A 23,837-nucleotide genomic window follows, 5' to 3' on the forward strand; every position below is an offset into this window, starting at 1 on the left:
AGTTCTTTTAAATTAACACAGTAATTTCAATCTGTAACAAAAACAAAAAAGCCCACAAAAATAATAACTAAAAGAGAATTAAAAAGGAATGCTATAAAATATTTGGGACGCCTGGGTGGCTAGGGGGTTGGGCCTCTGCCTTCCGCTCAGGTCATGATCCCAGAGTCCTGGGATCGAGTCCCAAGTTGGACTCTCTGCTCAGCAGGGAGCCTGCTTCTCTCTCTCTCTCTCTGCCTGTCTCTCTCCCTAGTTGTAATCTCTCTCTGTGTCAAATAAATAAATAATCTTTAAAAAATATATATTTAATATAAGGGCACCTGGGTGGCTCAGGTGATTAAGCATCTTTTTTTTTTTTTTAAGATTTTATTTATTTATTTGTTAGAGAGAAAGAGAGAGAGCACACAAGCAGGGGGAGCAATAGGCAGAGGGAGAAGCAGAAATAGCCTCCCTGCTGAGTAAGGAGCCTGATGTGGGACTCAATCCCAAAACCCTGGGATCATGACCCAAGCTGAAGGCAGACATCCAATCAAGTAAGCCACTCAGGCATCCCAGCATCTAACTCTTTCACATGTCCTGCATCAGCATCAGGCTCTGTGCTCAATGGGGAGTCTACTTCTCTCCCTTCCTTTCCCTCTCCCCTTCCCTGGTTGGCAGGTGCATGAACATGCTCTCTAAATCAATCAGCCAACCAATCAATAAAATCTTTGAAAAAATATTTAACATAAAAGAAGGCCTTAATAGAGGAAAAGAAAAACAAAGAGTTGTTGTTTTTTAAAAAAGCAAAATAGCTCACAAAAATCCTATCTTAATAAGAATTGCACTATACATAAATTTAGGCAGAAGCTAGCAGAAAAAGGTGGGCCAGGGGACAAGGCGTGGGGAAGGGAGATAGAGGGCAACAACCAGGATGCAAAGGTATGCTGTCTGCAGAGACAGATTTTAGATGCAAATACACAAATAAATTGAGGGTAAGACATGGAAAATTATATAGCATGCAAGCTAAAACAACAACAACAACAGGAGTAGCAAATTTATAACAGAAAAATTCACTTAAGGTCAAAAACCATTAGTAGACACAAAAAAGAATCTCTTATACTGTTAAAGGGTCAACTTAACATTAAGAAATAATAAACATACATGTACATAACTACAGAGATTTAGCATATAAAAAGCAAAAACAGAAGAGAACAGAGAAATAAAAAATAATAGAGACTTCAATACTTCACTTCTAATAATAGATAGGACAACTGAACAACTACATAGAAGATCAACAAGGAAATACAAAAAATAATACTATAAGCCAACTAAATCTAAGACACACTGATGGAATGATCCACTCAACAACAGGACAATACACTCTCTTCTCAAGTTTATAGAGAATTCTCCAGCACAGACCATATGTAGGTTATAAAACAAGCCTCATTAAATTTAAAAGGACTGAAGTCATACAAAGTATGTTCTCTAACTGCAAAAGAATTATACCACAAGTGAGTAAGAAAAGAAAATTTGAGAAATTCACAATTCCCAGGATCCTGGGATCATGACCCAAGCCAAAGGCAGACGCTTAACGAATGAGCCACCCAGGTACCCCAATTTTGTGGAAATTAAACAACACACTCTAAAGTAACCAACAGATCAATGAAGAACTTAGAGGAGAAATTGGACATAGGGACAATCCTCTCACATCTTCAAAACCCTTAAAGGGCTCAGCCTGACAGAAACTTGGGGCCAACATCTCACCTAACATCTGGTCCCTCTTCTCCCCCTGAGAAAGTGGATTAACTCTGTCCTGCTTATGGCTCTATTTGTGCAATTCTTTGTCACCCATATCACCAGGCCACCTTAACATTTTGGTGGTCCTATATATGAGGACTGGACACTGCTTACCATGATCCATCTCCACCAGATCTCCTTGTCAACCAATATTAAGTGAGTCAAAATTTTCATTTTTAAGAGGACTCTGTGAGATCTTGAGTATTAGGAATTATTACTAAGTGTTGGCTGATTTACCATGGCAGAATCAAGCCTCAGTACTGGGCTCAGTCAACAATCAGTGTATCGACCATTGGAGGGACACCTCTTCTGGGTCCTTCCGGTCTTGGGACCATCAATCCCTTTCCCTCACAGGGGGCCTTGAGTTTGGGCAATACCCTTTTCCTCTTGGGCTTGGTATTGGTAAGGGTTTCATCTTCTTCTTGGAATGCTGGGTCAAGATGTCTCCCTTCATGATTTTTCCCTTTGTTCCAGTCTTCAAAATCTCCTTTCTCCTTTTCCTAGATTTCCGGATAGTCAATACCATGTCTACCCTTCTTAAGGAATTGGAAAATACTTCGAGGTGAATGAAAATAAAGAAACAACATACAAAATGTCAGCGATGCAGCTAAAATAGTACCCAGAGGAAAATTTATATTTATATACACTAAAAAAGACATCAAATCAATAACCTAACCTCCTACCCTCAAAAACTAGAAAATTTAAAAGCAAACTGAAACCAAAGTAAGCAAAATGAGTGAAACAAAAAGATCAGAGAAGAAATAAATGAAATGGAAATTAGAAGCACAAGAGAGGGACGCCTGGGTGGCTCAGTTGGTTGGACGACTGCCTTCGGCTCAGGTCATGATCCTGGAGTCCCGGGATCGAGTCCCGCATCAGACTCCCAGCTCCATGGGGAGTCTGCTTCTCTCTCTGACCTTCTCCTCGTTCATGTTCTCTCTCACTGTCTCTCTCTCAAGTAAATAAATAAAATATTAAAAAAAAAAAAAAAAAAAAAAAAGAAGCACAAGAGAGAAAATCAGATAAATGAACAGTTAATTCTTTAAAAAGATCAACAAAATTGACATAAGTTCAGCTAGAATTTTTTTTTTTTTTGGTCAAAAAAAAAAGACTAAAATTACTGAATTCAGGAATAAAAGAAAGAGTATCACTACTGACCTTATAAAAATTAGAAAGACTTATGTAAGGGAATACTATGAACAACACTATCCCAAAAAATTAGATCATCTTGATGACATAGGTAAATTCATAGAAAGATACAAACTACCAAAACAGATATAAGAAAAAGTTAAATAAACTGACATCAGGTAAAGACACTGAATTAGTAAAATAAAAAAACAAAAAACAAACAAACAAAAAAAACTACCCACAAAGGAAAGACAAGACCCAATTAATTTCCTGGTAAATTCTACCACAATGAAAGAATTAACAACAATCTTTCACAAACCCCAAACAGAAAATGGAGGCACACTTTGAACTAACTCTATTAGGCTAGTAATAGTACCATCCTGATACCAAAATCAGACATGAACGGGCACCTGGGTGGCTCAGTCAGTGAAGCACCCAAGTCTTGGGTTTCAGCTTGGGTCATGATCTCAGAGTTGTGGGACTGGGCCCCCCACTGGACTCCACCATCAGCTCACAGTCTGCTTAAGATTCTTCCTCCCTCCTTCTTCTCTCTTCCCCTCACTCATCCACTCTCTCTCAAATAAATAAAAAAATTTTTTAAAAATCTGACATGAAAACAAAACCAAAGAATAATATCACTCATAAATACAGAGGCAAAAGTCCTCAACCAAAAATTAGCAAACTGAATAATCCAGCAACACATAATAAGGAATAGTACTTCATGACCAAGTGGGATTTATCACACGATTTCAAGGTTGATTTAAGATCTGAAACTAATTAATATAATACACCATATTAATAGAATAATGAACAAAAACCTTTGAAGCATCTCATTAAATGCAGAAAAACCATCCGGCAAAATTCAACTTCTAATTTAGAAATATGTTGAAATATGTTAAAATTCTAAATACCATTTATGATCAAAACAATCAACAAAGAATAAAAGGAAACTTCGTCAATCTGATAAAGGCAATTACAAAAAAACTGTAACTAATATCATACTTAATGGTTATAAATGTCTTTCACTTAAGAGCAAAATAAGATGAAGATACCCACTCTCATAAGATATATTCAACATTGTACTGAAGGTTCTAAGCAAGACAATTAATGAAGAAAAAGAAATAAAAGGTGTAAGAAGGAAAGGAAGAAATAAAATTATCTTCATTTACTGATGACATAATCATGCATACAGAAAATGCTAAGAAATCCACTAAAAACTTAAGAGTTCAGCAAAGTTGCAGGATACAAGATCAATACACAAAATTCAATTGTATTTCTATAAACTACCATGAATAATATGGAAATGAAATTAAGAGAACAATTCCATTCACAACACCGAAGAGTATTAAATACTTTGGAATAAATAAACAGAAGTTAAATAGTCTAAAAGTTACAAAACATTGTTGAAAGAAATTTAAAAACCCCAAATAATTTTAAAGAAATTCCACATTCATGGATTGGAGACTTAATATTGTTAAAATATAAGACTAAACCATAAGGAAATAGAAAGTCTGGAAAGACCTATAATTAGTAAGGAAATTGAATCATTAATCAAAAATTTCCTGACAGAGTAAAGCCACAGACCTGATGGCTTCAATGGGTAAAGTCTACCAAACACTTTAAAGAAAAACTAATTTCAATCCTTCTCAAACTTTTCCAAAACCTTGAAGAGGAGGGAAGACAACCTAACACATGCTAAGAAGGCAGCTTTACCCAAACCAGACAAAGATGCTACAAGAAAATTACAGACCAATATTGCTTGTGTCCACTGATGTAAAAATCCTCAACAAATACTAGCAAGCTAAATTTAAAAGCCTATTAAAAGAATTAAACACCATGGTCAAGGGAGGATTTATTCCTGGAATACAAGGATGGCTAATATATAAAAATCAATCAATACTATATACCACATTAACAGAAAGAAAGAAAAAAAAACACATGATCACCTCAACTGATGCTGTAAAAGAATAATAAAATTCAACAATCTTTCTTGATAAGGAAACTACCTTAACATAATAAATAACATATTTAAGAGACGGGAATCTTTTCCTCAAAGTTCAGAAACAAGGCAAAAGTACCCATTTTCTCTACTTTTATTGAACGTAGTATAGGAAGTTCTAGCCAGAGCAATTAGGATAGAAAAATAAGTAAAAGGCATATAAATTGGAATGTAAGAAGTAAATTTCTATTAGTTGATGACTCATGATCTTATACAGAGAGAACTCTAAATCCTCCACATGAAAAAATACCTGTTAGTAAAACAAATTCAGCAATGGTAGGATACAAAGTTAACACAAAAATCAGTTGCATGTCTATACACAATAAATAATCTGAAAAGGAAATTACAAAAGTAATTCCAATTATAATAGCATCAAAGAGAACAAAATATTTGATGCAATATAATAGTATCAAAGAAAACAGCGGTAAAAGACTCGTACATACACTGAAAACTTTAAAACACTGCTGAGAGAAATTTAAAAAGAGAATAAATGGAAATGTACCCCATTCGTGGATTAGAAGAGTTAATACTGCTAAGATGTCAATACTACCCAAAGTGATGCACATATTCAATGCAAGCCTTATCTAAAACTCAATGAATTTTTTTTTTTTGTAGAGGAGACACCCTTACTTTTATTTTCTCAAGGGACCTCAAATAGCCAAAAAATTTTTAAAAAAGAACAAGCTACAGGACTTATACTTCCTGATTTTAAAACTTACCACAAAGCTACAATAATCAAAACAGCATGGTAGTGGCACATAAAGAAACATATATAACAAATGAATAGAACTCAGAACTAAATGCATGGATGCAAAGTAAAATAATTTTTGCAAGGATGCCATGAACATACAATAGGAAAAGTACAGTCTTTTCAACAAATGATGCTAAGAAAATGATAGTCACATGTGAAAAATGAAGCTGGGTCCTTAATAACGCTTCCTACCAAATGGATCAAAATCCTCAATGTAAGGCCAAAAGTTATAAAACTCTTAGAAGAGGGCCGCCTGGGTGGCTCAGTGGGTTAAGCCGCTGCCTTTGGCTCAGGTCATGATCTCAGGGTCTTGGGATCGAGTTCCGCGTCGGGCTCTCTGCTCAGCAGGGAGCCTGCTTCCTTCTCTCTCTCTCTCTCTGCCTGCCTCTCAGTGTACTTGTAATTTCTCTCTGTCAAATAAATAAATAAAATCTTTAAAAAAAAAAAAAAACTCTTAGAAGGAAACATAAAGCAAAATCTTCACAATTTGGGGGCGCCTGGGTGGCTCAGTGGGTTAAGCCTCTGCCTTTGGCTCGGGTCGTGATCCCAGGGTCCTGGGATCAAGCCCCAATCAGTGGGGAGCCTGCTTCTTCCCCTCTTTCTCTGCCTGCCTCTCTGCCTAATTGTGATCTCTGTCTGTCAAATAAATAAATAAAATCTTTAAAAAAAAAAAAAAGCTTCATAGTTTGGTTTTGACAATAATTTCTTGGCTGGGACACCAAAGACACAGCCAAAAAAGAAAAAAAAAGGCAAATAAAACTTCATGAAGATTAAAATTTTGTGTGCATTGATAGTGTTGCTAGGTACTGTCAACAAAGTAAAAAGGCAACACAAAGAATGGGGGAATATATTTGCAAATCATTAATCTGATAAGGAATTAATATCCACAAAAAAAGAGAACTCAAGATTCATCAACCAAAAAACCAAAACACCCAATTAAAAAATGAACTATGACTTGAACAGGCATTTCTCCACAGACAGACAAATGGTCAATAAGCACATAAAACTTCAGTCAACAACAGTAATTGTAAGGAAATGCAAATAAAAATCACAATGAGATAACAATTCATATCTATTAGCATGGCTCTTATCAAATAAAACAAAAATAACAAGTGTTGGTCAGAAGGTGAGAAATTGAAACCCTCATATACAGTTGATGGGAATGAAAAATAGTACTGCTGCAGTGGAACACAGTATGATGGTTACCTGATAGGTAATTACCATATGATCCAGCAATTCCACTTCTGGGTATATACTTTAAAGAACCAAAAGTGAAGTCCAGAAGACATACTTGTATACCCATGTTCACAACTGCATATTTGCAACAGCAAAACATGGAAGCAACCCAAGTGCCTATTGACGGATGAATGTATAAGCAAAATGTGGTATCTACATATGAGGAATATTATTCAGCCTTAAAAAGGAAGGAAATTCTGACTTGTGCCACAACATGGGTTAGTTAACCTTGAAGCATTATAAGTAAAATAAGCCAGACACACAAAAAAAAGTTACATGAGACTTGACTTCTATGAGGCATCTGAAGTATTTGAAATGACAGAGACAGAAAGGGGCAGAAGGAGGGGGAAATAAGGAGATGTTTGTTTAACAGGTAGAGTCAGTTTTACAAGATTAAAAGAGTTCTAGAAACAGGTGGTGGTGATGGTTGCACAACAATATGAATGTACTTAATACCATTGAACAACACACTTAAAATGCTCAAAATGGTAAATTTTATGTTATGTGTGTTTTACCACAATAAAGAAATTGAAAAAAAATTAAGGCAATACTGAGCAGGTCTGCAGATTCCATATAATGTCTACCAAAAATCTCAACTGACTTTTTGTGTAAATTGGCAAGCTTATCCTAAAATTCACATTGAAATGCAAAGGACCTGCAGCAGCCAAAGCAATCCTGGAAAAGAAAAACAAATTTGAAGAACTCACACTTCCCCAATTTCAAAACTTACTACAGCACTATGATAATCAATGCTCTTGGCATAAGGATAAACACACAGATCAATGGAATAAAATACAGAATCCCAGAAACAGAATCACAAAAATTAGTGCAGTGGATTTTGACAAAGATGCAAAAGTAATCCAATAGAGGAAAAGTAATCTTATTAACAAATAATGCTGGGCACCACTAGACATCCATAGGGAGGAAAAAAAAACCCTTCAATCTAGACCTCACATCTTACCTAAAAATTAACTCAAAATGGATCATGGACATAAATGAAAAACTATAGAACTTTTAGGGAAAGGGGAAAAAAGAAACAAAACAGAGAAAATCCTTGGGATCTAGGCCTAGAAAAAGAATACTAGATTTGACACTAAAAATACGATCCATAAAAGGAAAAACTGATAAATTGGGCTTGATCAAAATTCAAAAGTTTTGCTCTATGCAACACCCTACTCAAAGGATAAAGACAAGTTTTAGACTGACAGAAAATACTTGCATACCAAATATCTGACAAAGAACTAGTATATAGAATATATCAAGAAGCTTCAAAAACTCAAAAAAACAAAACAAAACAAAAAAAAAAAAAACAACTCCAGTTTAAAATGTGTAAAAAATGAGGCACCTGGCTGTCTCAGTCAGTAGAGCATGCAACTCTTGATCTCAGGGTTGTGAATTCAAGCCCCATCGTGGGCATGCAGACTACTTAAAAAAATAAATAAGTAAAATAAAATGTGTAAAAAATATCAAGAGACATTTCATCAAATATATGGCAAATAAATACATGAAAAGATGGTAAGCATCATCACTAGCAGAGAAACGTAAATTAAAACCCCAATGATGGGGGCGCCTGGGTGGCTCAGTTGGTTGGACGACTGCCTTCGGCTCAGGTCATGATCCTGGAGTCCCAGGATCGAGTCCCACATCAGGCTCCCAGCTCCATGGTAAGTCTGCTTCTCCCTCTGACCTTCTCCTTGCTCATGTTCTCTCTCACTATCTCTCTCTCAAACAAATAAATAAAATCTTAAAAAAAAAAAAACAACCCAATGATGTATCATTACACACCTATCAAAGTGGCATAAACAAAAGTCATGACACCAAATGCTGGTAAAGATGTAAAGAAACCAGATTCTGGATACACTGCCAATATAAATGTGAAATGGTACAGTCTCTATGAAAAGTTTGGCAGTGTCTCATAAAACAAAGTTGTTACTACCATATAACCCACAATAACACTCCTTACCAATTATCCTAAAGAACTAAAGGCTATGTTCAAAACCTGTACACGAATATTTACAGCAGCTTTATTCATACTAACTTAAATGTCCTTCAACGATGAAATGTTTAAACTGTAGTACAAACATACAATGAAATGATACTTAGCAATAAGCATAAACAATTTATACATTCAACAACTGGATGGATCACAAGGGAATTATGCTGATTTTAAAGAGTAAACTCCAAAAGGTTACATATATGATTCCATGTTTACATAGCATTTTTTAAATGGTATTAAAGAAATGGAGAACAGATTAGTTGTTCCTAGTGCCTATGGAGGGAGTAGGGGCAGGAAGAAACTAGGTGTGGCTGAAAGGGCATGATAATGGATCCTTGTGATGAATGTTCTGTATCTTGAATGTATCCGATGTCATATATTTGGGCTATGTCATTGTACCACAATTCTGCAAGATATCTTCTTAGCATTACGAACTGGGTAAAGGAAATACAAGATGTCTCTATATTATTTCTTATAATTACATCATGGGAATCTATAATTATCTCTAATAAAAAGTTTAATTTTAAATAATAATGCTATATAGTATAAAGATATTTATGATATATTTTTAATTTTAAAAGGTTACAGAACAATATAAACAATATAAGATAATTTTGGTGTATGTTGTGTATATGATTTTGTGACTAAATAAGACTTCCTGAATGCTCAGTTAGATGCACCTATCACTGGATGGGGATTATAGGTGATTTCAATTTTTTCATATGCTTTTTCTCTCTTTTTTTTTTTTAAGATTTTATTTATTTATTTGACAGACAGAGATTACAAGTAGGCAGAGAGGCAGGCAGAGAGAGAGAGGAGGAAGCAGGCTCCTGCGGAGCAGAAAGCAGAAAGCCTGATGTGGGGCTCGATCCCAGGATCCTGGGATCATGACCTGAGCCGAAAGCAGAGGCTTTAACCCACTGATCCACCCAGGCGCCCAATGCTTTTTCTATTCTTATTTCTCAGTATGTATGCATAACTTTTCTAATGTTGAAAATAAGGTTTCTCTCAATATTTTAAAAGTACTTTCTATGAAACATTTTTTAATTTTTTAAAATACTTTTTAATTTTTTAAAAGTACTTTCTATGAAACATTGACTTAAAAGCAATACTTTGAATATACTAGTTATGCAATAATTGACAGTTAAGTTAGATTTGTTCTGAAAGAAAAACAATAGATTCTATGGAAGACAAATTATTATTTTAATAACTTACATAATAGGCTGTGCTGGCTGGTGGGTGACAGGAGCACTAACATAAGCTGTAGGCTGTACTCCCATCATTCCTGAACCATCTTAAAAGAAAACAAACACATTTATTTCAGAGTACCCATTTATTTACATTTTATTCCTAAAGAAAAAGTCACACACTGAATGTTACCTAAGGGAAAAATTTCATATTTCCTTCTCAGGAGTTAGTAAAGAACATTGCAAGAAACCACAAAATAGACATTTCTTAAAGTTGAATAAAAAATAAGTAACTATGAAATAAAGCTGAGTTTTAAAATAGGGCATTTTTAAGTCAATAAATATGAATATCTGAATTAAGTAAAGCTGTGGTTTTTCAACTTATTTATTTTTGCTTACAAAAAAAATAATTTTCCTAACTGAATCACTAGGAAAAAATATTTAGCCTATAGATAACTTACAATAAGCAAGACTGGGATCCAAATTATTCCTGGCCCCATAAAAATAGTATGCATCATCATAAGGAGTCCGATAGTTAGTAGCTATAGGTGGCAGTAGGGGAGGAGGAGGCAGAGGTGCAATCCTGTATCAAAAGAAAATTGGAAAAATTTTCTCATATTTCACTGCAATTTTTTTAAATCAAGACATAATTCTTTTGCACAATTTTATTGAAAACCTTATTGCTGCTTTAGAAAAGACCATCATCTTGCTTTAATTTCTTATCAAAAATTAGGATTCAAAAAGCAAAATATACTACCACATCTCAGTATTTAAGTTATAACATTTATGTAAGACAAAAACTTTGAATAACAATTCATTTCTAATTAGTCACTTTATGCCAGTATTGAACAAACGCGGTCCCTGTCCCTCAAAGTAATACAGAAATAAACAGGCAATTACAGCCCAGCATGAAGTTAAACAATATAGATACACAGTGCTGTAGGAATATGGAACAGGGACATTTAACTCACATAGGGGAAAGGAGGAAAGAAGAAGTAAGGCTTTCTAGAAAAGACAATGCTTCTGCCATGTTGCTAGAGTCACAAAGAGAAGGATAATGCAGGAAGAAATGGCAAATAGATATAAATGGGATTATAAACAGTTCCATATGACTGGGGGGAAAGAATGTACTTTTTAATTCTAAAATAATTTATTGTTCTTTCTTTCCCCCCCCCCCTAAAGATTTTATTTATTTGACAGAGAGAGAGAGAGATCACAAGTAGGCAGAGAGGCAGGCAGAGAGAGAAGGAAGCAGGCTCCCTGCTGAGCAGAGACTCAATCCCAGGACCCTGAGATCATGACCTGAGCCGAAGGCAGCAGCTTAACCCACTGAGCCACCCAGGTGCCCCAATTTATTGTTCTTTCAAAGGAAGTCATATATAATGTGAAAGAGAAGCCACTTAACAGTGAAGTTTGGACATAATGTTTTGTCTTTCATAAACTTGTGAAGACCTCTATTTCTGCACTTCATTGCTGATTAGGAAACATCTCTCTATTTGCACCAAGGCAATATTTTCTAACAGTAAAAATGGAAAAGGCAAATTCCTTTAGATGACCAGAAAGAGAAAAGGAGAAAAGGGGGAATCCTGGAATGGAATGTCTTCTTTTTTTTTTTTTGGAATGTCTTCCCTTTTGAGTGTATCTTAACAAATTATCCCTTGTTGAATATTTCAAAAACAATTTTGAAGAGCTAAGAAGGCATTCAAGTTCTCTCCAGTTATTAATATTTTTCACACTTACTGGCCACTCAATGTGTCTAACCTCACTAACCTCACTGCATAGGTACGTCAACAAAGCAGTCAAGAGAAACTGCTATGAAAGGGAAATGTCAACATCATTATATCATAAATTTGTATAGAGATTTATACAGAATCTGATCTTTACAACAGCTCTGGAAATGTAGGTAAGAAAAAAAAAGACTATTATTTCACTGGTACAAATGAGAAAACTGAAGTTTTATAAAGGTGTAGTATTCCCAAAATTGCAGACAGTGGAGCCAACCATTTTAATCCCTAAAGCATTGTGGAGACCATCATACTATGCTCTGTAATTTTGATCCCACCTAGTGTTTTGAGTCAGGAAGTCATTAGATGAAACAAACAAAACATCTAATAAACACAGTACACACAGTGCTACAATTTGTTCGTTGTAAATAAAAGACTATATTTTCTGTGCTATACTTTCTTTCTATAAAGAAAGTGTGCTATAATTTCAGTAGAACTTAGTCTTTCATTTACAATTAACAAATTGTAGCACTGTGTGTACTGTGTTTATTAGATGTTTTGTTTGTTTCATCTAATGACTTCCTGACTCAAAACACTAGGTGGGATCAAAATTATACAGCACAGAAAATATCAATGTTAAAAAAGAAAACCACTTAATTAAACACTCTCCTATAATAAATACATTAATAGTAAGCAAAAAAACAAGCTCAAATCCTACTAAGGGAAAATAGCGCCGTCCAGAAAAATACTAATGTTCACGAGAAAATTTTCTTTATGTACAGTCTCATATAGCATTATGCCTTTTATCTATAAAAATCAAATCCTTACCCTAATACCTAAGTTATAGGTTTTATAATCTCAACATTTTTTATTTCAGGTATTTGAGTTGCTTAGCCTGTAAGTAATTGCAGAGAGACTTGAAGGAAATAGAAGCCAAAATAAAGCAATATATACAAAAGAACCACATGAGAAATTTTTTTCCGCTTAAACTGAAAGAAGTAATCAGTATTTGCCAAGTGGAAATTATAAAATTGAAGAAAATGTATAGCTTCCTGTATGTTAAAAATCTTTAAAAAACAAAATGTGACCTAAAACTAAATACTAAATGCAGTTACACAGTCTAAAACTATTAAAGCATCTTCAAACAGTAAAAGAATGTTTTAATGATTTCCCTTGTTTTTATAAGAGAAAAAACTAACAACACAAATTTTAAGAGAAATTCTTTCACAGAAGCTGTTAATCATAGAAATATCTCTGAAGGACAACTTAATCTGCTTCAGCAAATCCTTGTAAACCTGTAACATAATGATACCTTACCTAATTCCCAAACACAAAACATTTTAAACAAGCACCTGGGAGGCACCATTTCACCAAGGGTGCAGGTGGGTCCAGTGAGCAAATCTTCATTCTGAGATGGGATGGAGTGAATTGATGGGATGGGTGGGGCAGATGGGGCAGATAAAGGAGGGAGAGGTGTCTGGAAAGCTACTCTGGGTCTTTCAGGTGGTATCGTCTCTTCAAAACGTCTTGGTGCCACACTAAACTGCTTTAGTCTATCAGGCTAAAATAAAGAAAAAAAATCTGTTTGTTACATATAATCATAAATTTAAAGGTAAAAATTTAAAGGTGGAAGGAACCTCAAAAGACCCTCTATCCCAGATTATAAACAGGCACTTTAGTTAGTAACAGAATAAAAGAATTTTTATAACTATAAAAGACTTTGAAGATCTAATCCTTATTTTATAAATGGGGTAAATGAGGCTCACTGAAAGTATATAAATCACCTAAGGCCTCACCATTAATAAGTAATCAAGCAAGAACTAGAGCCAGATATTAATTCTAAATATAAAACTCTATTATACTCTAACACTGTGCTATTTCTCTATCCAACTGCCTTTTCTGACATCAAGTATTCTCTAGAATGGTCAGCAAATGTTTTCTGATAGAAGCCAGACAGAAAATATACCAGGCTTTGCAAAACATGCAGTTTCCTCAGAACTACTCAACTCAATCATAGCACCAAAGTAGCCCAAAACAGTCTAAATAATAAGTGAGGGTGTGCTGCAATAGAACTTTATTTACAAAAACAGGAAGCAACTAGATTTGGCCACAGCCTACAGTTTCCTAACCCCTGTTTTAGAACATCATTTATGTATCTTTTCCTAAAATTTGACATCAAAAGTCAACCCCAAAGTAATGGTTTAACTATTGTATCTAATGTTCTTAGTTATTCTCATAAAGCAACTTGGCACTTAAAAGGCTGCTTCATTCAAATATAAATAAGAATGTCCATCAAATACTAATATAAACTATATATAATGTATCCATAAATTAAATGTTTAGCATACTACCATATTACATTAAAAAGTTCAAGATTTTAAAAGAAAGTTTTTGATTGTGAAAATTATTTCACAGGTATTCACTGATAGAGGAAAATATATTTAGCTTTAGAATTATCCTTTCTTCCCCACCATATTTAATTCCTCAGGAATGATTTCTCAGATTAATCTAAAAGTTTTATTCTATGAGCAGTCAAAAAGCACATTAGAGTAATATTAGCACAGTATTAAACTTCTTTAAATGGATAACTCAGAGGATATACCTAAAAGTTGCCTAAAGCTGAATAATTTTAAGTTGCTCTATTCTTTCTAAGAATGAACTTTTTAATGAAATTAAAGTTTCTTAGTCATCAAAGATAAAAACTTGCTGTAACATATCCCACTACAGAAAAAGCATATTTTGAGAAGAGCAATAAATTATTACCTCCTCCTTACTTAACTGCAATGATGTAATTCATTTCACTAAATGATGAGAATTGCAAAATTAAAGTAAAAACAAGATTATTATGTCTCTAGTTTTAGAGTAAATAAAAATTTCTAAAATGCTTAAACACTAGAATCAAAGATTTCTGTTTCTTTGGAAATCATTCAATCTAACAAGAGTGGTAAGATAAACTCGAGAAAAATATTAATATTTATTGCAAATTAAACTGAGATAACTTTCCCCTGGATAGCGCCTGTGAACAAGGCAGAAAGAACTAATTTAAAACAAACTAAAAAAAAAAACACACACACATAAACAAAAACGCACATATGAAAAAGGAAAAATTATCTTAGAGGAATAAACAAGTAAAAGTTAGGACTTAGGTTTTATGAGAACTGAATTCATTACTATTCAAACTGGTCTACTATTATATTTTGCCCAATACCTTCTATCTCTACCTGTCATTACCACTGAGGCTTATTTAAATGAAAGAGTAAACATTAAAAGATGCCAGAAACACTTACTGATTTCTCAGGGTCTCGTACTCCAGAAGCTGCAACACTGAGTCCCATATCTTTTTCTCTGAACAAAATTAAAATTCTGTATATTAAACAGTTATAGCAAACACTATCAAAATCATAATCATTACTAAAACAAACTTAAACCCAAAGTTCATTCAGTAACATCTTCAAGTACAAGTAATTCCTTTAACTGACAATAAAATCTTAAATAATTCTGAAAACTACATTTTTTATTTGGTGCAAAATAAACTAGATTTCACATGTAAACTGACTTAAGTAAGTCTTAAAACTAGTGCCTGGAGTACTTCAAAGCCTCAGCAATTCGCACAGAATTACAGAAGTAATTTTTTGCGAAACAAAAATGTTTAGGGAATGTGTATGTTTTGTTGACTAAAGGGTAAATAATTAAAAATTAATATCATACTTTTAAAGTATTTAAACAGAGTTTTTAAGAAAAAGATGTTACCAAAAAAAAAAAAAATGATGTTAGAAATGACTAAGATAAAACAATAGATAATGGCCTGTTCTAACATAGAGGAAAAAAAAGCAAAACTAAAAGTTAATAGTATATGGCCGCTGGAAACAAGATATCTATTCCTAATTGTAAACTATAATTATTATTTCACAACTATTTCTACAAGAAAGATTACAAACACTGAGAGTCGGGGGCGCCTAGGTGGCGCAGTAGGTTAAAGCCTATGCCTCCGGCTCAGGTCATGATCCCAGGATCCTGGGATCAAGCCCCACATCGGGCTCTCTGCTCAGCAGGGAGCCTGCTTCCCCCTCCCTCTCTCTCTGCCTACTTGTGATCTCTGTCTGTCAAATAAATAAATAAAATCTTTAAAAAACAAAAAAACACTGAGAGTCGTATACAATATAAATCTATATGGATTTATCGTGATTATTTTTTTATATTGCATTTATGGGTATGCTTATAATTTCACATTGTTATAAAACAAAATACTTCCATTTCATATTTGTGGGCATGTAGATAACATTAAATGCTACTCTAAATAAAAAATTGAAGAAATAACCAAAGGTATATAAAAGGCCTGTTATAGAATATACAAAAAGTCTATTATCTGTTACCTATGGCACCATAAATGAACGTTCACATACTATTTGTTTTATTACCTTAGCTGATATAGAATGTAGAGGCTGAAATAGAAGTGACTTTCAAACACATAATCATCTTGGGAAAAATATTCCCATATTTTACTATATAATTGTCATCACCATATCATTTTACACAAAAGCATTTTTCAAAGATTTTATTTATTTATTTATTTATTTATTTTAGAGAGAAGGAGAAAGAGTACATGTGAGCAGGGGGAGGGAGAGAGAAGAACCTCAAATGTCCTCTGCAGGGCTGACACGTGACCCAAAATCAGGACCAGAGCTAAAATTAAGAGTCAGATTCCCAAATGACTAAGCCACCCACATACCCTACATAAATGCATTTTATGTTCAAACATCTTTTTAAATGCAAACCTTCATTACCGTCTCTTGTTCTTCTGTTGTTCAGCCATCTGTTCCAACAGTTCTAGTCTGTATTTCTCTTTCCTTTTCTGAATAAGTTGTCTATCTTCACTTCCTAGAAAGTGGTAAGAAAAAAAAAAAAAAAGATTTTAACTCTTAAGCAACATCTTCAACTAGAAACTTAGATTTTAAAAAGCCTCCATTTTTAATTACATCAAAGAGTAATTAATTACAGCACATGCAGAAACTATAAAAGGCAAAATTGCAAATTACCTCTTCAATTAATTTCATAATTTCTGAGTATCTTTTATATGTCAATCACCAAACACATCACGCTTTCCCAAACCTCTAAACTTAGTTGAAAACCTTAAATAAAAGAATACTCAGGGCACCTTGGTGGCTCAGTAGGTTAAGCCTCTGCCTTTGGCTCAGGTCATGATCTCATGGTCCTGGGATGAAGCCCCACATTGGGCTCTCTGCTCAGCAGGGAGCCTGCTTCCCCCCACTCTCTGCCTGCTTCTCTGCCTACTTGTGATCTCTCTCTCTCTGTGTCAAATAAATATATGAAATCTTTTTTTAAAAAAAAGAAGAGAAAAAGAATACTCTAAGGGAGCCCGCATGGCTCAGTCAGTTAAGCATCTGACCCTTGATTTCACCTCAGTTCATGACCTCAGGGTCATGGGATTCCACCCTGCATGAGGCCCCACACTTTGCTCCCTCTCCCTCTGCCCCTCCCCACCTCTCACATGCACACTTGGTCTGTCTCTGAAAAAAATTTTTAAAAATTAAAAAAAGAATAATAATCCCCATCCCCATTTTTCTAATAATTGGGATGATATCATCACTAATAACTCCTACAAGCCCCTTAAATTTGGTAAGTGTGTCCAAATTGAACACCTCAAAAGCAACTGCTCCTCTTTGTTTTTCTGGTAACAACAATAATATCAACCCTCTAAACCTCATGTAACTTTGCATACTCATCATCTCTTTATTCACTTCATGTGTGGATCCTCTTATTATTCTCACCACCTTTAACTCTGGATAGTACCTGTCTACATTTCACCTGAATTGCAGCAATAACCTGATTAGTCTCCCCAATCGCCCTCTCTCTGCTCATGATTTTGTGATTACTGTGATTTTTTTAGACTACAGTTGACAATGCTACATTAGTTTCAGGTGTAGACACTGATTCAACAAGTCTTCACATTATGCTATGCTCACCGGGAATATAGCTATCATCTGTAACCATATAATGTTTTTATATATCATTGACTATATTCCCTATACTGTGTCTTTCATTCCCATGACATTCATTCCATACCTGAAAGTCTGTATCTGACACTCTCCTTCATCCATTTTGCTCATCTTCCCACTCTGCTCCCCTTTGGCAATCATCACTTTGTTCTCTATATATTAGGTTTGATTCCACATTTTTGCTTATTCATTTGTTTTTTTAGATCCCACGTATGAATGGAATCATATGATAGTTGTCTTTCTCTGACTAATCTCACTTAGCCATGATAACAACTCACTCTATCAAGGTTTTTGCAAGTGGCACAATCTCATCCTTTCTGTGGCTGTGTAATAATCCCCTGTCTGCATATTCCACTTCATTATCCTTTTGTCAACTGATGGACACTTAGGTTGCTTCCACATCTTGGCTATTGTAAATAACACTGCAATAAACAGAGGGGTACATATATCTTTTTAAATTAGGGTTTTCATTTCCTTGGGGTAAATACCCAAAAGTGGAATCACTGGATCATACTGCCTTTTTTTTTTTAAGATTTTATTTATTTATTTGACAGAGAGATCAGAAGTATGCAGAGAGGCAGGCAGAGAGAGGGCGGGGAGTAGGCACCCTGCTGAGCAGAGAGCCCAATGCAGGGCTCTTTCCCAGGACCCTGAGATCATGACCTGAGCTGAAGGCAGAGACTTAACCTCTAAGCTACCCAGGCGCCCCTAGTACTGCATTTCTATTTTTAATTTCTTGAGGAACCTCCATACTGTTTTCCCCAGTGTACCAATTTACATTCCCACCAACAGTGTTTGAGAGTTCCTTTTTCTCTATACCCTAACATATTATTTCTTTTCTTTTTTCATTTTAGACATTCTGACAAGTATAAGATATCTCATTGTGGTTTTGATTTGTATTTCTCTGATGATTAGTGATACTGGGCATCTAGTGATATTGGGCATCTTTGCAAGTGTCCTTTGGTCATCTGTAGGTCTTCTTTAGAAAAAATATCTAGCCAAGTGCTCTGACCATTTTTAATCAATTTTTTTAAAAGATTTTCTTTACTTATTTGACTCAGAGAGAGAGAGCAAGAGAGGGAACACAAGCAGGGGGAGTGGGAGAGGGAGAAGCAGGCTTCCTGCTGAGCAGGGATCCTGATGTGGGGCTCAATCCCAGGATCCTGGGATCATTACCTGAGCTGAAGGCAGACCCTTAACAGCTGAGCCACCCAGGCACCAATTTTTTTCTTTTCTTTTTTTTTTTTTTTTTTTTGGTGTTGAGTTGTATAGGTTCCTTTTATATTGTGGATATTAATCACTTATTGGATGTATCATTTGCAAATATCTTCTATTTAGTAGGATGCCTTTTCAGTTTGTTTATGTTTCCCTTTGCTGTGCAAAAGCTTTTTATTTTGGTGTAGTTCTAATAGTTTATTTTTGCTTCTGTTTCCCTTAAAGGAGACATTTCTAGAAAGATGTTGCTACATCTAATATTGGAGATACTACTGTGTTCTCCTCTAGGACTTTTATGGTTTCAGGTCTCACACTTAAGTCTTTAATCCATTTAAGTTTATCTTTGTGTATGGTATAAGAAAGCTGTTCAGTTCCAGTCTTCTAAATTGTAGCTGTCCAGTTTTCAAGCACCATTTATTAAAGAGATTGAAGAAAGAAAGAAAGAAAGAAAGAAAGAAAGAAAGAAAGAAAGAAAGAAAGAAAGAAAGAAAGAAAGAAGGAAGAAAGGTAAGGGAGGGAGGGAGAGAGGGAAACTGATCTGTCCAGTGTTATGCCAGTGCCATACTGTTTTGATTACTGGAAGCTTTGTGGGACTATCTTGAAATCTGGAATTGTGATACCTCCAGGGTTGTTGTTGTTTTTTTTCCCCTCAAAATTTCTGAGTCTTTTGTAGTTCAATACAAATTTAGTATTATTTTTTTCTGGTTTTGTAAAAAAATTCCATTGGAATTTTGCTGGAAGTGTAGTGAATCTGTAGATTGCTGTGGGTAGTATGGATGTTTTAATAATACTAATTCTTCTACTGGTGACTGGGTGGTTCAGTCAGCTGAGCATCCAACTCTTGGTTTAAACTCAGGTCATGATCTCTGGGTTGTGGGATCAAGCCCCACATTCAGCAGAGTCTCCTTGAAATTCTTTTCCTCTTCTCCTTCACCTCAGCCCCTCTGTGTGCCTGCACACTTGCATCTGCTCTCTCTCTCTACACCCCACCTCTAAAAATATATATATAAATAAATCTTTTTTTAAAAATACCAATTTTTAATTCAAGAGCATGGAATATCCTTCCATTTGTTTGTGTCCTCCTCAATTTCTTTCATAAATGTTATTACTGCATATCATAATGATACTCCTAATCTAGATATGCATCTTCTGGAATACCACACAATCACTGGATATCAAAAATGCAACTCAACCAGCAATTTCTCTACTACCTTAATTATTAGTCTCCCTATCATCAGTGACTAAAGAGCATCTAAGTATGCCCATTAAGCCTAGATGTTAGCAACAGTGAAGCTCCCATAGGAGTAAGATGATTATATTAAGCAAGCTTAATAATGTTTTACATCAAAGTAGATTGATCCATTCTGCTTCTGATCATTATGGAGTAATAAACATAGAATACAACCTCCTACCATAAAAAGAAAATAATAAAACTAGGCAAAATATGAAATAATTATTTTTCAGACACTAGACAATAGGTAATACAAGACTATAATAACAGTGAAGGAAAATTAAGATGAGCCCTTTAAGCATCGCCACTTCTGCCTGAATACAATTTCCAGGCCATGGGTACAGGGAAGGAAAACCAAACAAAGCCAGAAAACTAAGCAAATCAGATAAAGATAAAAATTCAGGAGGCTAAAATGTCTAGAAGTTGGGCGCCTGGATGGCTCAGTCATTAAGCGTCTTCTGCCTTAGGCTCAGGTCATGGTCCCAGGGTCCTGGGATACAGCCCCGTATCAGGCTCCTTGCTCAGTGGGAAGCCTGCTTCTCCCTCTCCCACTCGCCCTGCCTGTGTTCCTCTCTCACTGTGTCTCTCTCTGTCAAACAAATAAATAAAATCTTTTTAAAAATAAAATAAAATAAAATATAAAATGTCTGGAAGTGTAGGGCAAATCTTCAAAAAGAAGCAAAAGAGCTTCAGGGGCACCTAGGTGGCTCAGTCAATTAAGCATCTGAATCTTGATCTCAGGGTTATGAGTCCAAGCCCCACATTCAGCTCTACTCTGGGAACGGAGCCTACTTTAAAAAAAAAAGTCTGTGGAGGGGAAGCCTCAGACTTTACTATGCATCGTATATAAATGCACAGGATAAAACTCCAATAAGCTGGACAAAAAATTATGAAGGACACAAACTGAAAAATTCTTGGACATCCCCAAAGTAGAAATTCCAGCTTTAGCTAGGAATAGGAGTTCTCAGTGGTCTCCTATTCAAGGAAGAGCCCCCAGAAAGGTGATTTGATAGTAATAGGACCGAACTGCCCCTATGAAGTAGGCTACTTTAAAATGTCCCGAATAAAATTTTTAAAAAAGACCTCAAAAAGGTTAGTTCTTCAGTATCAGAAAAATGTGACTGTGGTAGACAAAATTCTGATAGATCCCATATTCCCTGCCTTCTGGTGCTGATTCCCTGTATAAAACTCTCCCCTAGGCAGGACCTATGACTTGCTTCTAGCCAACAGAATATGACAAGGTGAAAGGACCTTGCCAATGTGATTAGGGTCCCAATTCCAGATCAAATTTCAAGTCTGAATTAATCAAAAGGGAGATTATCTTGGGTGAGCCTGATATAATCAGGTAAAAGCCCTACCTGAGTTTAGAGATTCTCCTTGCTGGCATAATAAAGTGAGCAGCCATGGTAAGAAAGCCCACGTGACAAGAAATTATGGATGCCCTCTAAGAACTATGGGCAGTCTCCAATAACATCCAGTAAGAAACCAAGGCCCTCAGTAATACAGCCACTAGTAAATGAATTCTGCCAACAATGTGAATGTGCTTAGAAGTAGATTCTCCCCTATTCAAGATTCAGATGAAGAAAACAGCCTGACACATTGATTATTATAGCCTTCAGAGACCTGAGCAGAGAACCTGTCTAAACTCCTGACCCACAGACACTGTAAGGTAATGTGAGATGTTCTGAGCCATAAAATTTGTGCTTATCTTTGAATCAGCAATAGAAAATTAATATAATGACCATTAACCATTAGAAATGTTAGTCAATAGAAAAAAACACATGAACAACAGACGATGGAACAACAAAGATATTAAATTAGCTATCAGAACTATGCCCAAGTATTAAATAAAAATAGGAACACAGGGACAACTGGCTGGTTCAGAAGGTAGAGCCTGTGATTCTTGATCTTGGGGCCAGATTTCAAGCTTCACGTTGAGCATGTAACTCACTTAAACAAACAAACAAACAACAACAACAACAAAAACTGTGTTCCCTCTTTTGCTGTGTCTCTGTCAAATAAATAAATAAAAGCTTTAAAAAAATATTTTTTAAAAAGGGGCACCTGGGTGGCTCAGTCGTTAAGTGTCTGCCCTCAGCTCAGGTAATGATGTCAGGGTCCTGGGATCAAGCCCCGCATCGGGCTCCCTGCTAAGTGGGAAGCCTGCATCTCCCTCTCTCACTCCTCTGCTGTGTTCCCTCCTCTCTTACTTGTCTCTCTCTGTTGAATAAATAAAATCTTCAAAAAATATATTTTATAAAAATCAACTGGGTTTAATAAAACTTTAAAAATATGTATTTCTAAAGATTTATTTACTTGAGAGAGAGAATGTGTGCAGGGGGAAGGGCTGAGGGAGAGAAAGAACCTATAAGCAGGCTCCCCAGGTGAGCTTGGAGTCTGACAGAGGGCTTGATGCCTGCACTCTGAGATCATGACCTGAACCAAAAGCAAGAGCTGGCCATTTAACCAACTGAGCCACCGAGGTGTACCACCCATCTTTGTTTTTTCTTTTTTTTTTTAAGATTCATTAAAATATATATATATATATATATATATTTTTTTTTTTAAATAGGACCATAATGAGGAAGAAATAGAAGTTGTTATTTAAAAAAAAAAATGGGGAGTTTTGCTTCTACTTAGCAGAAAGCTACAAGAGAACACTGTTCAAACCCTACAATGGGGAAAAAGCGCATCATCTATAAAACTGTAACTTTTAAAAAGCCCATTAGAGAGCTGAGGTTATAAGCAACCAAATGAAGTGAATTCCAAAGGGTATAGTAAAAACCAATTCAAAGAGAGATGGGATAATCCAACAAATTTTTTTACCTTTCCTAGAATGTGGAGAAGTAGGCAGCTGCCTTAAAAGGAGGTATGAAACCTGAAATGTTAATGAATTCTTAAAGGCTTTCTGTGGGCTAGAGTAAAAACATAGATTCTCTGGAAAACCCAGACACAAGAGGAATCTGCACTCACTTCTCCACCTCCACCAGATGTTTCTGAGAGAGACTGGAGACAGGACAACATGAGACACAAGAAAGAGACCATTCTGAGGCCAAATAACACTGCATGCTTTCCCAATCCTTCTTTCACAGAAAGCAACAGCCGTATTCTATTGGTTGAACAGCAGAAAACCTTCTGGACCCAGCATTCTGCACTTATGAGGTTCTATTACTGTTAGGGGGAAGGGTAGGAAATTCTCACCCAAGACCCTCCACAAACATAAAGGAAGAGTTTGGCTACCACTCTGGGAAGCATCAGGAACACTGAGAGAGACTCACTTCTGAGAACCAGATGCAAAGAATCAGCCTTCCACCAAAGAAAAGGCAACAGAAATCACTCTGTCAGAGTCAGGCAGGTTCTGCTGAAAATTAAAGTGCAGGCACACTAAGAAAATTCCTCCAGCACTCCAGGTCCCACACTAAGACAGAGAATTTAAAACATTTCTAAACAAATGGTAGAAGAAGAGTTGAAAATCATTAAACATGCACAAGACATGAACATCTATATCAACCAATTGATGTACTTGACATATAAAAGCCACTACACTCAACAACCATATAATGCGCATTCTTTCAACTAC

General features: G+C 35.4%; 1 protein-coding gene across 11 annotated transcripts in view; it reads right to left on the bottom strand.

Moving 5' to 3' along the window:
• Nucleotides 1-23,837, bottom strand: part of CSPP1 (centrosome and spindle pole associated protein 1) — a 167,972-nt gene that overhangs the window by 68,425 nt on the left and 75,710 nt on the right. For 9 of the 11 annotated variants that reach the window (XM_059166296.1, XM_059166293.1, XM_059166289.1 and 6 more), the window contains 5 exons: nt 16,579-16,672; nt 15,082-15,139; nt 13,147-13,355; nt 10,532-10,653; nt 10,099-10,177 (listed from right to left, as the gene is read on the bottom strand). In XM_059166296.1, the coding sequence (XP_059022279.1) occupies nt 10,099-10,177; nt 10,532-10,653; nt 13,147-13,355; nt 15,082-15,139; nt 16,579-16,672 (562 nt within the window). The remainder of the gene's footprint in view (nt 1-10,098; nt 10,178-10,531; nt 10,654-13,146; nt 13,356-15,081; nt 15,140-16,578; nt 16,673-23,837) is intronic. The other 2 variants (XM_059166299.1, XM_059166297.1) reach the window with 1 other exon arrangement.

The sequence above is a fragment of the Mustela lutreola genome, chromosome 3, assembly GCF_030435805.1.
Source record: "Mustela lutreola isolate mMusLut2 chromosome 3, mMusLut2.pri, whole genome shotgun sequence".
NCBI classification, from domain to species: Eukaryota; Metazoa; Chordata; class Mammalia; order Carnivora; family Mustelidae; genus Mustela; species Mustela lutreola.